The sequence below is a fragment of the Macaca fascicularis genome, chromosome 5 (assembly GCF_037993035.2).
Source record: "Macaca fascicularis isolate 582-1 chromosome 5, T2T-MFA8v1.1".
Taxonomy (NCBI): domain Eukaryota; kingdom Metazoa; phylum Chordata; class Mammalia; order Primates; family Cercopithecidae; genus Macaca; species Macaca fascicularis.
The window spans coordinates 161,693,339-161,708,152 of NC_088379.1; the positions used below are offsets into that span (position 1 = coordinate 161,693,339).

At 34.2% G+C, this 14,814-nt stretch overlaps 1 protein-coding gene across 2 annotated transcripts in view; it reads right to left on the minus strand.

The window, feature by feature from the left end:
• The window catches only part of PDGFC (platelet derived growth factor C), a 220,025-nt gene that overhangs the window by 5,052 nt on the left and 200,159 nt on the right, over nucleotides 1-14,814 (minus strand). For both annotated transcript variants that reach the window (XM_005556154.4, XM_074040670.1), the window contains 2 exons: nucleotides 6,111-6,318; nucleotides 1,189-1,406 (listed from right to left, as the gene is read on the minus strand). In XM_005556154.4, coding sequence (XP_005556211.1) covers nucleotides 1,189-1,406; nucleotides 6,111-6,318 — 426 coding nt within the window. The remainder of the gene's footprint in view (nucleotides 1-1,188; nucleotides 1,407-6,110; nucleotides 6,319-14,814) is intronic.

The following is a 14,814-nucleotide window of genomic DNA, read 5'->3' on the forward strand; positions in this document are numbered from 1 at the left end:
TCATTTAAAAATTACTTCATGACTTTTAATTTTTTCCACTAAATAAAATAACATGAAATAAATATATATTTTATAAATAAAATGATTTTTCATATGCATAAAGTCTTCAGTGAAACCCTCATCTGTTAGGTAACCTAAACATGCAAGGTTTCATAAACTACACTTCCTATGACATGATTTTCCTGCCCTTCACCAATATTGTGTTGGCATTTGATAAAGTGGAAAAAAAAAGCACTGGATTCGTGAAGACAAGGGACCCTGTTTCCACTCTAGAGCTAGGCTTTCACTTCATTAAGGATTTCACTGAAATCCTGATGCATACGAAAAATCATTTTATTTATTAGATAGATATTTATTCTGTATTCTTATTTCAAGGAAAAAATGAAAGGAAAGGCAGTCATACTGAAATGATGTCAGAAAGGCAGATTTTGACTTGGTCTAATGTAAATGTTTTATAGAAATTAAAGTTGACTCATCAGGAAGGATGGCTTCCTGATAGAATGATGCTATATGATGCTGGTGGGGGAGGTTTTGGGATATAATTGGGAGACTCCGTCACTAACAAAAACATTAAGAGTACAAGTTCTAAGGTTCCCAGGGTCCTAAAAAACAATAATTACTAACATGCCATATTATATTTTCTTTCATTCCAGAGAATAAAGAGATGAAAGGTTAAAAAATCCATACAAAGTTTAACATGTTATTTGAAGCAACATGAATAATACAAAGTTTACTATAATTATGAATATGTCATCTTAGGAGTCTCTGTTGCCCCAAGTAGAAAAATAAATATCAAAGCTCTCCTTTCTCCAAAGTAGACAATAATTTATCTCTGAGCTTGTCTTTGAAATATTTTTCCTTCATATTTTGAAAAGTTTAAAAGTTGAAAAACTTTACTCATTTTTTTTTTCCCTCAGAAAACACTTTTTTTGGTATGAGAGGCAAAAACTTCACTGACCACCCATGTTATACTACCAGAGAATAATCTTTCTAAATCCCTAATATCTGGAATTTTAATTAAAGGTGCTAATTTTAAAAAATAAAGGCATAAACTATTTGTAAACCTTGTTTTTTTTCCCCCATGAATACTACATCTTTTTTCCAAACATAAATGCATTTCAGATTCACTGTTTTGTTCAAAGACATAAAATACCCAAAGGAAATCAAAAAAGAAAATTGTATACCTACCTCATGGTATTTTTTAGTAACTTTGCTTGGGACACATTGACATTCATTGCAATTGTGGAGACAACAGGCACAGTTCCCTCCACAGCGTTTAACCAGGAGACAACCTGGCCAGAAAATGGTATCGGTTCTCTTTAGTTCTTCCCTTATGGATACTGAGAAGTTACGAGGTGTGCAGCTGTATAATCTTACCTCCTCTGTTAGAAGGTTCAGATCCACCACTATATGGCATAAAAGAGAACAAAGAAAAATAGATGCTGATGCTTTAAGCCTGGATGTATTTCATTAAGCTCTTTTCATAAAGAAATCTTACGTTATTTCATGAGCAATATCCATAACAATATCCCCTCTTATTGTAAGTAGATTTTAGAGATATATAACTGCAAATTGGACTTTCTAATTCATAGTAAACAAAGCTTCATTATGACTTAGCAACCAGTAAAGAGATGCCATTGTGTAATATTAAGAACAGAGCCAACAAAACAGTTGAAAGCTATAAATAGGAAACTTTATAGAGACAAAAAGGGCCACACGTTTTAACCTTAGTAAAAAAAAAAAAAAAAAAAAAAAAAAAATTGACATGGAGAACACTGAAGAATAAAATGCAAAATGATGAATGCTTTGATTAAAAAACAAATATAATTCTTAAAAGGATTTTAGGCTGATACAATTAGTGAAGAACAATTTATTGAAATGTGCCAACAGCACTTTCTATAATCTCTATGGCAATAAGAATCATAAAATATAAAAAAAAGCATGAAGAAAATGCACATTTGAAGACAGTTGTGTAGACCATGAGTGAATAAAAAGGACATACTTTATAAGAGCAGAAGTTGTAGGAAGGCAATGCTTCAAATGCATTGAATGATTTCCCATCTTGGAAATTTAGACTAAACTAAACTCCTTCAGATATCTATCCCTCCCCTGCTAATGCGTGGAAGAAATGTTTAATTTATCTAATTTATAACCCCTGCTTACTCCTTTAGCAAGCTGGTTAACTATGCTGTTTATGCTTTATTCTATGAAAGAATACCTACTTTTGAGGACCAAGCAAAATATTCTTTCATCAGATTGTTGCAGTAAATCCTCAAAGAACCATTGTTTTTAACCACAAAATGATTCTGCCTCAGGAAAATTGTATCAAAATAACATGTCATGTTCAATGTGAATTTATACATATCACATGAATAGTAGGTAATTACTATTAGGATAAACACTTCTAATACAATTTATTTTCTGCCTTATATCTCTGCCTATTTTTTTCCCTAGAAATATTCAAATAAAGCAATTCAAATGACATTGAATACTTTCAGATAACATACATTCCTTCAGGTTTTTTTCTCCTAAATTTAAAAAATTTAGAAACATTATCTAAAATATAATAAACGTACCCGTTCCACTAATATGGATAACATATACATGAATGAAAAAGAAGAAAACTATTTTCTGGTTAAAGATGGCTTCAAGTAGAAATAATCATGATGTAATCCACTTTTTTAAATTAAAAGCTAATTTTTATTAATTTTTAAGTGACAAGATAATTAAGAATCAAATGCTTATTTTCTTGGATTTGTTATACATGTGACCAGGTGTTTTTGATACTTAAATTGTCTTAATTGTGTTTGATAATTTAAGTATTTTAAGAAATGTATTATAAAATTATGCATAGGTAATTGTAAATTATAAATGTATGTAAACTATATGATAGACCAAAACCTGAGTCAAGCATAGGAAAGCACCAAAGAAATCCTAATTCAATGAGTCCATTTCAACACCTTATTCAGTTAAAAAATTATTTTTCTAACTCAAGGGAAAGTCATTGTTTATTTTGGCTACTGAAAGATTTCTTTTTAATCTGAAAATGATCCTGTGAAAGCAAAACTTTTCAATATTTAAGAGCAAATCCTTCTTTCAAATGCCCTGAATAGGCCAGCTTATCCCTAATAAAAGTAATGAGCTCATTATGCTAAATGGTGTAACATATTTTACCTGGTTTCATTTTGCTGCTCTAATAGTATATATATGTACACATTCCTCTTTTGTTGTTAAAACTATTTTTGGGGTTATTTGAATCTTTTCTCTAGTATTTAATGCCTGGGTAAGGAGGAAGAAGACTTAAAATATGCATAAACACAAAATCTGGTTGCCAAAGTTTTCAATGCTTATTTAAGAATTATACTTCTTAAGAATGTGAGTGAAGAAGTTCTCAGCTCTCAAAGCATATTCATCTATGTCAAGCAGTTTTAAATATGTTATTTCATGACAACAGAAAATGAGATTGTATATGTTCCCTTTAAAATGTTTACTTAACCACAATAAAAGGTTAGACAGATTTCCCAAGTGAACTAAGTTGTGATACCTGCTACAATGTGAAAATTTAAACACACTTTTAACTTAGCTTCCACTCATTTATCATGTTTGACACAAAAGTCAAAAGCCCTTTTTAAGTACTAGTTAAGCTTGACTTAGAAAATACAGTATTTTTTTTTGTAGCAGTAGCAAGGTATGAATGAAAACCCTGAACTAGAGGAAGAAAGTGAAAGAAAAAAAAAAAAAAAAAAAAAGGAAAGCATGAATGCAGTCCACAGTTTTCTAAAAATATAATTAAGGATTTTAAATTTGGCATTTCATATTTGAAATTTATGCTGCCTATTGCTAAGTCTTCAAATGCATATAAGCTTCGTTAAAATAAGTCATATGTCATATATTCTTGAAACATTGTATAGTACTTTTAGAGGGGAAAAGGCAAAGAAAATAAAGAGAAAAAGGAAAAGAAAAAAAGAAAGATAATGTACCAAAGCATACTTTCTGAATAGCTTAACTATAATATTAAAGAAGTTTCCCTCTGCCAAATATTTGTAAAAGTTGGTCTTCAGACTTTTTTCCTTTTATAATTATCTCCTAAGAAAACAAATATGGGTATTAGTTTATTTTTCTAAAGAATGCCGATTTTGAGCACATCACCAACCAAAATCATTATTTTTAAATGCAAATGTCATTAATAAGTTTTGCTACAAAAAACAGTCATATTTTTCTTTGTTAGTTGTTCATTCTTTTAAGAGATTCAGTCCAAAGATAGTCTATTACTGTAAAGTAATCTGAGGGTGGTCTTTCTAAGATGAATGTGGTAACACTGTGATGTTTATTCTGTGGGAAATCTATTTCAATGTCTAATTAGAAGCTTTTAAAAGTTTTACTCCTGTTCTTTTGTAGAGATACTCTCAGGAGGGGAGTTAGTTTTGTCTATATAGATGTTATCCCACACCTGTATTTTAGTTTATGTAAAGTTCCAAAAATATACACTGCTTTTCTCACACGTACTGCATGCTTAAAAAGTTAATAAATTTGGCAAACTGCAAAGGGCTTCAATTTTGAAAGTGTTAAATGAATATCTGAAAGATCTGGTTCAGCTTCCGATGCTTTCGAATGCAAGCTAGCCTCCGGCCAAATCTTTGAGCACCAGGCGTATATTTTCAGGCATAAAGGCTTGGCTAGAAGGGACGTTTTTAGGCTCAAATCCAGAAATCAGCTGTCAAAAAACTAGATCTCAGTTTAGAACCTGATTCACTGCCCCTGCTTCTCACAGATCAACATGATAATCAACTTCAAATTTGCTAACAAGGGCTCTATTCATGGATGTTTCAGCTAGTCTTGCAGATCTTCATCTTCCTGTTCCTAAGTGGGAGGGAAGGGAAGTGTTGCTCGTAAGTTATTCATCAAGTTATTCATCAAGATCAAATCTTATAAATATGTAACAGCTTTCAGCATCTGGACAGGACTTGGCTGCCCATGCACTTGAACACTGATTTCAAATATTGCCAAAAGGAAACCACGTCTGTTGGCATAGCGAAATACCAGGGCTGGGCAAGTCTGAACATGACCTGCTGAGATTAAAGCTCATGATCCAAAAAAGCTGCAACTCTTAAGAGCAGGAAAGGGCAGGAATCGGGTTTCCTTCTGACAAGTTTTAGAAGAGCATGTCTGGTGCAATCTGCCCTTGCAAATGGCTCAAATTAACTGAACGTTGTTCCTTTCATATAAATTCTCTAGGCTGTCACTGCATTCTCCAAAGCTGTAGATTTCAATATTTCTGACAGACTAAAACAGATATTTTGAGTGCACTGTAATTAAACGGTTATTTCTATACGTTTTCATTTGTGTCTGATACGGATGCTTTCCAATTCCAATGTTACTAAAAAAAATTAGGTAATCTTACAGAAAACTCAGTTAAAATTATTTCCAATTTCTTGGCCATGTAGAGTTAGGTTTAATTAACAGCACTTTCACTCTTAGAGAAAGATACACCTATATGGGCAAAAGTGATTGTTTCAACAGCAAATTTACATAGTTAAAAATTATTATGGTGTGGGTTCTTTTAGGTTCTTGTTTTCTTGCTATGAACCCTGCCTTGAAAACTATGAATTCTACTTTATGTTGGGTCGTTGCCATTTCTCATAGTTTTTAGAAGTGTCTAGGCTTAGAAAATGCAAAGTGATATAATACTGACCCATGGGAGACACTGCAGACAAACATTTTTGTAGAGCATCCCCTTTTTCTAGCCCCAACCTGGTTTTGCAGCTATGATAATTTCTCTTGAGTCCCGAAATCCGCATGTTCCAAGTATTAGGTTTGAGTAAGCAATGATTTTTGTAAAATGCAATGAAGGCCTTTGTCAAAATGATATTTTTGAAGATAATATATAACTGGAATTTTCAGAAGTATCCATTTCAATATATTCCTGTTGGGTTATAACTAAGTTCCTCCTTTTGTATACATTATTATTCAACATATAAATATGCTCAAATGATAAGAAAATGTATTGAATACATCACTGATGAATTTTAAACTAAGCTGTGGCAGAAGAATCTGAAACATTAGCTGCTAAAAAAAATTAAATGAGGTTCTAATCTGAAGAGGGAGCTTACCTCTGGATTTTCTTCCAAAAACAAAAGCCTTGCCAAGAAGTTGCCAAGTTGGCCTATATAGATCTTCTAAGTCCAACTGCCATCTATCTGGTTCAAGATACCGAATAAGGTCTTCCAAGGTACTGAAGGCAGTTATAGCATTATTAAGCAGGTCCAGTGGCAAAGCTGAAGGGGGTAACACTGAAGGACTCACAGCTTCTGTGAATTGCTGAAAGTAAAATGAATCATATGTTAACTGTTTTAAAAATGACAATGTATTCCTTCTGGACATATGCAAGAAGTTATAAAGACTAAGGCTGGAAATATGTGCGAAGGAAAATTGTGTTCAATTCAATTAGAAATAACTACTCTGCAAAGACTTCACGAAGATGAACTCTGATAGAATTCCTGTAAAATCAATGAGAAAGGCATTAATTTTCATTACCACAAACCGTGATGGATGTGGGTATCTTTTGGTCATATAAAAAAATTAAAAATATCTTCATGGTTCAATTACAGACTTAGAGTGAAAACTATAATACAGTTTATCAAATTTTCCTTTTCTTTTCCACTCTTCATTTTCCTTCATCTGAAAAATTACCTCGTAGTTATGCAAATTAGTGTCACATAAATTAAAAATTGCATAATAAATAATTAACCCAAAGATCTAGAACAAAATACACGTAGAAATCATTTGACATTAAATAACTTATTAATCAAGATAGAAAATGCCTAAACCATAAAAGATCAGCTTAATAAATTGCCTATAATATATCTTAATATAAAATGTCTAATAAACAAGATTAAGAGATCAGAGAGACGCTGGGAGAATACCCTGACAAACTATGTGACTGTCACAAGATTAGTATCCAGAATATACAAAAACAAGGACAAAGGCAATGGCAGAAAAATGGGCAAATTCCAGACAAGAAGCTTGAATGGTCAATAAACATACGAAAATATGCTAAACTTCATTATCAGAGAAATCCAAAGAGAGATATTATTTCACATACGAAAAAGGGATACTATTTCACACAGATGAGATTGGCAAGAATTTTAAAAAGGATTACTGAGGATGTGATTAAATTGGAATTCCTCTGCTCTGCCTGCAGAAGTTAGTGTACACAGGCATAACACTTTAGCTGATGTAACTGATAAGCACTGAATATTCTTTCACTTATGCACATGGAAATGTTCAATGATTAGAAAGACTGGAAGCAATCTAAATGCCCATGTATAGGGAAACACTAACACATCGGCTCTTCCTTTTCATTCTCATTACTTCCATCCTGGGCTAGATACTAAAAACGTACTATAAATAGCAGCTTCTAACCTTATCTCCCTACCTTTAATCATTTCTCTCTCCTTTGTTCTATGCTGCATAATCCTGGGTTAATCTACTAAATAAGATATCACTGATCCTATGATGAATTTGGACAAATGCCTATGTGATTTCTCATCTGGAGGATAAAATCCAAATTCCTTACACAGCATTCAGAGTCCTCAAAAACTGACCTCTGCTCACCTTCCCCTCTAATCCGCTACTCATCAGAGACATGCACATTTTGTTCCAATCAATCTAGTCTCTTCGCTGACTACTGCACACATAATATCATCTCAGACTTTGTACCTTAACTTATGCTAAATCTGCCCCCATACCCCACATGCAAAAACTCTCCCCCTGTTGATCTACATCATAAATCTTCACCATTACAATGACCCTTTCAAAAATCCAATTCATCCATGAAACTTGGAACAACAGGGTCATCACTGTCCCATATTATCTCCATTGGGTCAACTGGAAAGAGACTCCTTCTGTGGGCTGCTCTGTGAGCACTTGGCTTGAAGAGCAGAAGCTGCCCTGTAAACTAGGAAAAGGAGTACCTTTCTCTGGACAGGCACAACCCTCATGGGGCTCCTGGCTTTGTGGGTGCCCCGCTGCCCACTGGGGAACATTCTTACAGAGTACAATTGGCAGAAATGAACTTGGCAGCTTTAGGCCAACAATGATTTCATCCTTTTTTTTTTTTTTTTTAACAAAAGTTTATTGAGTAACTACAGTGTTCCAGGGCCTTTGTGTGCATTATGAGAAAAGCACAGCGGAATGACAATGTCTGGCCTCCTTCCTTGCCTGGATTACTCATGTGTACTTTCCAAGTCTCCACTCAGCTGTTACCCCTTTCATCTTTTTTTTTTTAAATAAATTTTATTTTGTATATTTGAGGTTTGTGACATGATGTTACAGGATACACAAAGATAAGCAAAGATACATGGAAATGTGTAAGTACATATATATATACATAGAGAGAGAGAGAGAGAGTACAATGGTTACTATTAAAGACTTAATTTCAATAATGTCAAGGATCTGGCTAAAATATTAGGACTAAGATATTTTCTAATTATTTTATGATGCTTTTGCTCTACCCATTAGACTTTTAAACTTTGAGAGTAGACACTAAATCTAGTATGTTTTTGTTACCCAGTGTTTTCTATAATTGCCAAAAGAACATAAAATTGCTTTGACAGAACTATGACTGAAAACTCTATTAGAGATATAGAGAACACTGATCTGAAAAAGGTTTTAATTTTAATTTAGCCAATTTAGTTACTATTGATTAAATTTATAGTGTAAAAATTTAAAGCAAATTTTTGCATATTTCAAAAATATAAGCCTATATATATATATATAAATGTTTTACAAAGTAAAAGTTAAGGGGTCAGTAATAGTCAAAGAATAAGTATTATTACAAATGGAAAGTTTCAAAATCTGTACAGATAAAATAAGTGGCTGCTAGCAAGTTAATACAAAAAGTGTACATTATTAAATCGTCAGAGTGCAGATGTGTATTTTAAACATAAAATATAATTGTTATGTAGGCTAATTTCAATTAGACAGTAATCCAAGAATGATTTGGCTTATATTGCTTCCAATTTGTTGGAGATTCTCTGAACAGAGCATTTCTTTTGAAGTAATACAAAGTGCTAACTGAAATGAATATTGCTGAGATGAAGTTCAAAATATTAATACAAAAGAAGGCAAAACAAGATAAGCTTGTAATACTGGGCAAACAAAAGATGCACACCTTGGGTCCAGTGAAGTATCTGCAATCTGCACACTTTTCCCCTCAAATGTTAAAGGTTGGGAGAAAAGCATCTTCTGTTACTGTATGTATAGATCAGTTGGTGTTATAAATCGCTAAGCTTCTAAATATTTAAATTACAATTTGATAAATTTAGAAAGACAACTGTTTCCCCACCACACCCCACACACAGTGGTCCCCACCCAAAAAACAGGAAAGAAGAATGAACATAAGTTCCTGGGATTCAAAGAATCAGTCCCTGGACAGAACAGGGGAAGTGGTGCTTCTATTTAAGGGCCTTCTCATGACTGTTCCTCCACCCACTGGTTCAAGGAACAGCCGAGTTGTCCAGTTTCAAGGTTCTGCTTTTCTAAGTGGTTTAAAGGGACTCTCAGAGAGAAAGGGGGAGCAACGAAAAAAAGAAGTTACAAAAAAATGTCTTTGAATTTTTAAGTTTTCCTTTTCTCTCTAACAAAGTACTACTGGTCATTACAGACTAATAGCATTTTCTCCCATAATTAGTATCCAGAAAATTCTAACAATACCTTTGATACTTAAAAACACTTATGATTGGGCTGATAAACTGGTTAGAATATGCAAAATATGCCTTGACTTGAATTGGATTTTCACATTCTCTGTTTCTTATGTCTTTTATTCTTTATAAAAATATGATGGTATACTTTTAAGCTATAGGTTGTGCTAAGACAATTTAGTGGATAGCAATGGATACAAACAGGAAGCAGAGTTTCTTGGTGTTCTGCAATGTAGACAACTAAACCACAACCCTTATTCAGCCAGAGAAAAGCTTCTGTGTTATCACCTGCAGGGCAGTAATGACAACCTTGGTGATGGTGTGGCCCTAGCCTAGACCCTTTCAGGTCTATTACTTTGTAAGGACAGGTTGTCAAAGAGCAGAAAAGGCATCTAAAATCTGTGTGATGAAGTGTCCTGCCAAACAGTATATTTCTAAAATATCAGCTCTATGAGATAAGGATCCATTACAAAATCGGGTCTTTAAAATTCTCTGATGAAAGTTACCCTGAATGACAACATGATAATGAGAGAACTATGATCAGGAGTCAAGGGACTGGACTCTAAATCCCAGAGATACTCACACGTAGGGAAGAGAGTTTGAGTAAATTGCATAATCTATCTGTGCCTCAGTTTTCTCCACTACAAAATACGGTAGCTAAAGTCAATGACCTTCAAGTTTCTTGCCAGCTTTTACATTTACAAATTCTATTTAATTGTCAGATACAAGAGGGTCCAATGCAGCTTCAGCAAAATTATCTAGAGAGCCTCAAAAATATAATAAACCACTTAGTAAGGCTATAATGGGACTGAGCTCTATTTTTTCTTTCTATGAACTCTCCCTGTTGTTTTAGCTTATCAGTTTTGGGAAACACTGCCCTGTGGTACAACTGTGGTATCATTCTACATATATATATAATTTTAAGAGTACATGAAGTTTATCTTGCTCTTTAAGAAATCAAATATCCTAGAAAGGCATGTCTGGCTTATAAATAGAAGCAGTTATGGTCCTAAAAATCTGAAGGAAACAGGCCCATGCTTAGAAAACTGATACCAAAATGTTTAAATGAATATAGATACATGTTGTGTTATGGGCTGAATTAGAGTTCACCCAAAGTTTCTATTCTACTAAAGTCCTACTCGCAGTATCTCAGAATGTCTGTATTTGGAGACAGGGTCTTTAAAGAGATCAGTAAAATAAGGTAATTAGGGTGGACCCTAATCTAATATGACTGGTGGTCTTATCGTAAGAGAACATTTTAACACAGACATAGTAGAGAGGGAAGACCATCTGAAGACACAGGAAGAAAATGAACATCTACAAGTCAAGGAGAGAGATGTCCGAAGAAACCAAACCTGCTGACACCTTGATCTCAATTTCTACCAACCAAAATTTTGAGAAAACACGTTTCCATTGTTTAAAGCACCACTGTTTAACTCTGTGGTATTCTGTTAAGGCAGCCCTCGAATGCTAATACATGCCATCAACTTCTCCATATCTATATAGGAGCAATCAAAGGATAATATTACACCATGTCCATTAAATCATTCAACAAGTATTTATCTAAAAACCTGTAAGGGCTCACACAGGTGCAGTGGCTCACACCTGTAATCCCAGCACTTCCCGAAGCCAAGGCAGGTGGATCACTTGAGGTTCAGAAGTTCGAGACCAGCCTGGCCAACAGAGTGAAACCCCATCTCTACTAAAAATACAAAAAATTAGCCAGGCATGTTGGCCACGCTTGTAATCCCAGCTACTTAGGAGGCTGAGGGACGAGAATCACTTGAACCCAGGAGGTGGAGGTTGCAATGAGCCAAGATCGGGCCACTGCACTCCAGCCTGGGTGATAAAGTGAGACTCTGCCTCAAAAAAAAAAAAAAAAAAGATAAAAATAAACAAACAAATAAATAAATAAATAAATAAAAATAAAACAAATGAACAGAAGTAAAAACCTGTGAGGCGAGCACTATAAACAAAACAAGAGAAAATTCTTGTCTTTGTGAAGCTTATTCTATGGAAGCTAAGTATACTGCATCATAGAAGAGAGTTTTATCTTGCCAAAACAAAGCTGAAATGAGAATCTGCTATTGTGAATCACACAAGTAACCAAACAAGTATCACACAAATCCTGGTGAATGTGGACCATAAAAGAGTGAACTCAGTATGTAAGAATTACCGAAAAACAAATATATTTGTATTAATGAAAAATAACTGGCAGCCCAGGAGTTCAGACAAAATAATAGCCATAGGAACAAGCTCAAGACAGCAAGTTTGGCTGCAAAAGTTAAGTTTTCTTATTGACTTTTCCATTGTTCTTTTCAAAAATCAGTGTTTTACTGTTTTGTATTTTATTATGGCTACCTTAAATATTTTCTGCACTTGTTAACATCTTTCCCCTTTTTTAGAAAAAAGAAAAGCTGATTTCCTGTTTGGAATAGTACTATCTCAACTACTTATAATTTCACAATAAGTCATTACTTACCTCTAAAATACCATAGTTTGTCATTTTATTAGGATTTTTGTGGCCAGTGCAATTTTAGAAACACACTTAAAATGAATCTTCCTTGGACAAATACACACATATAAATGTTTACCTTGAGTAGCATAGCAACTGTTGCAAAACTATTAGGGCCTACAAAGATTTATGTTGCAACTTTCCTAGTCAACAGCATATAGTATCCGTCAAACTGATAAGAAAGCTTTCAATTCATTCATACCTAACAGAGAGTTAGGAAAGAAGATTAAGTTTTATTGTCAGAGTTAAAAACAAAACAATATTATAAAATGATCAGGTGTTTAAGAGAAGACAATAAATGTTCAGCCTTGTGTAACATCACTTCTTAAAGGTGTCTCCAATCTCATTTGTGTAGTGTCAAACTGATATATTGTACAGAGGTCTTACTTTTAAAGAGCCTAAGCAGCCGACAGGGCATGCAGACACAAATGCCTGCCAGGAACAACTCACGGGTGGTTCTGTAAAGACACAAGAATGTCCTGAAACAATTCATTTAAACACGCTTCTCTGCCTTTCCCTATGTGCTTATCCGAATTCATCCAAAAGTTATCTGGGTCATGTTTTTAAATTATTTTTAAGCCGGGAATGAAAAGCAAATGCTTGCATTCCTACTCATGAACAGATGTCTTAATACTGTGTAGGTAATGCAGATTATATATTTAAGTGAGAAATCCTAGGGAAGGTGGCCAATTGTATTCACATCAAGGCTTAAAATTGAGGAGTTCTTATTAAAAGAGCATGACAATTGAATAAAACTTGACATATCTATATAACCCATCACAGCAACAGTCCGGTATGAAAAGTGTATGAGCCAGTATTTAAAAACAATACTTTTTAAGGCTCAAACCTGCAACTGGCCTTAAAAGGCCATGAGTTTCATGGTTTCAGAAAAACCCTGGAGAGCAGAAGTCTTCCTGAGAAGACTGGATATATGAAAAAGGAGATGGCTAATTTTGCCAAAAGTGTTGTCTTAAATAAAAGTAATGTTTATGTACTAACTAGACCTTCTTACCAACTTGATGGATGAAACAACTGCTATGGACTCACTTTTCCCGTCATCATGAAACTGGAGAACCATTACCATCTAACCAGATGTACGAACTAAAACACTGTTACTCTCAACATCTCACCTAAAGCATTCGTGGTTTACAAGCTAAAGAAAAAATTTCACCCTAGTGATAGCACCTTAGATTTGCAGGTCTCCATAGAAGTCAACTCCACCACAGAGCAGGCTCATTGTTGGCTGGTGAGTCAGAGTCAATACACAGAGTTTCCCACTTCCTAGGTCAAACTGTGGGTTATAAGTAATAATCAATGTTGAAAACTGGAATTCCATGGGATGACTAAATAACATAGTACTAAGAATGCTTTCCACAATGGCATCTGTGGGAAGCCAAAATTAAGGGTTTTTTTTTTTTTTTTTTTTTTTAATTTAACTAAAATCTGAAAAACGATTCCTCTGAATAAACAGTGTGACAGGCCTTAAAAGCTAAAATAACATCTATCGGTGGCAAGTGTTTGACAACGAAGTATTGCAGGACTTTTTTTCCTAATCTAATATTGAATGCTAGTGGATTTGCTTTGTTATAATACTCAAGAAACACCTAACAGTGATGAACTTCCAATGAAAGAAAATGTAAACTAAGAACTATTGGAAGAAAAACACACATTCACTGCAAAACATGAAAGAATATGTACCTCAAACCTAGAATCTCTGAAGACACTTTCTTACAGAAATTTATCATACAGCACACACAATATTTATTCAATGTATCACTCAACCACCATTAAGGGAAATCGTGGAATGTTTTATGGAAATCTAGCTTAGGAATAGTGGCTATATTGGCAGATATTGTCAATTATATGTTCAATAAGTTAAACAGTTGGATAATATGCTCAACTTCATTCTAGTTTTGTATGTGCCTTGAGTGGAAGGCCTTATTTTGAGTAAGAAACAATGGTACTGAGTTATTTACTTTAAAATGGCTTGACAGTATAAAAAGAGTGTTAAGTAGCTGAAACTGAGGGGGCAACAGAAAAATCCCCCAGTGAACTGCTTTGAGGGGAAAAGTGAGATAATTCAGTGGAAGCCATTAGAATGCATGCAAAGGTCAGCAATGACCCCCACATGGCTGAATCCAATGGTCTGTTTTTTCAGTCTAACTAACCAATCGGCAGTAAGTGGCTTTTCACACACTGTGTGCTCTGCAGATTTTCTTCCTACCTGACAAGATGCTTCTCCTTAGCTCTGAGTGCTGGTTCCTCCTTACCACCTTCTTTTTACATGATGGAGTGTCCCAAGGATCTCTGCTTGGACCTTTTCTAGTTTCTGTCTCATTCTTCCCCTTGGTGATCTTCTATAGTTTCAAAGCATTACATATAATTTATACGCCGACTACCAGAAAATTCCTATTTCTTACCAACACATTATTACCATCTCAGTAAATGCCAACTCCATAATTTGCAGTCGCATTTTGCTCCTCCCTTTTTCTGTGCTACACTCCATATCCCACATCAAGTTATCTCGGCTCAATCTTCATACTATGTCTAGAATCTGACCACTTTCCCTACTTCTATTGCTGCCACTTTACAATTCAG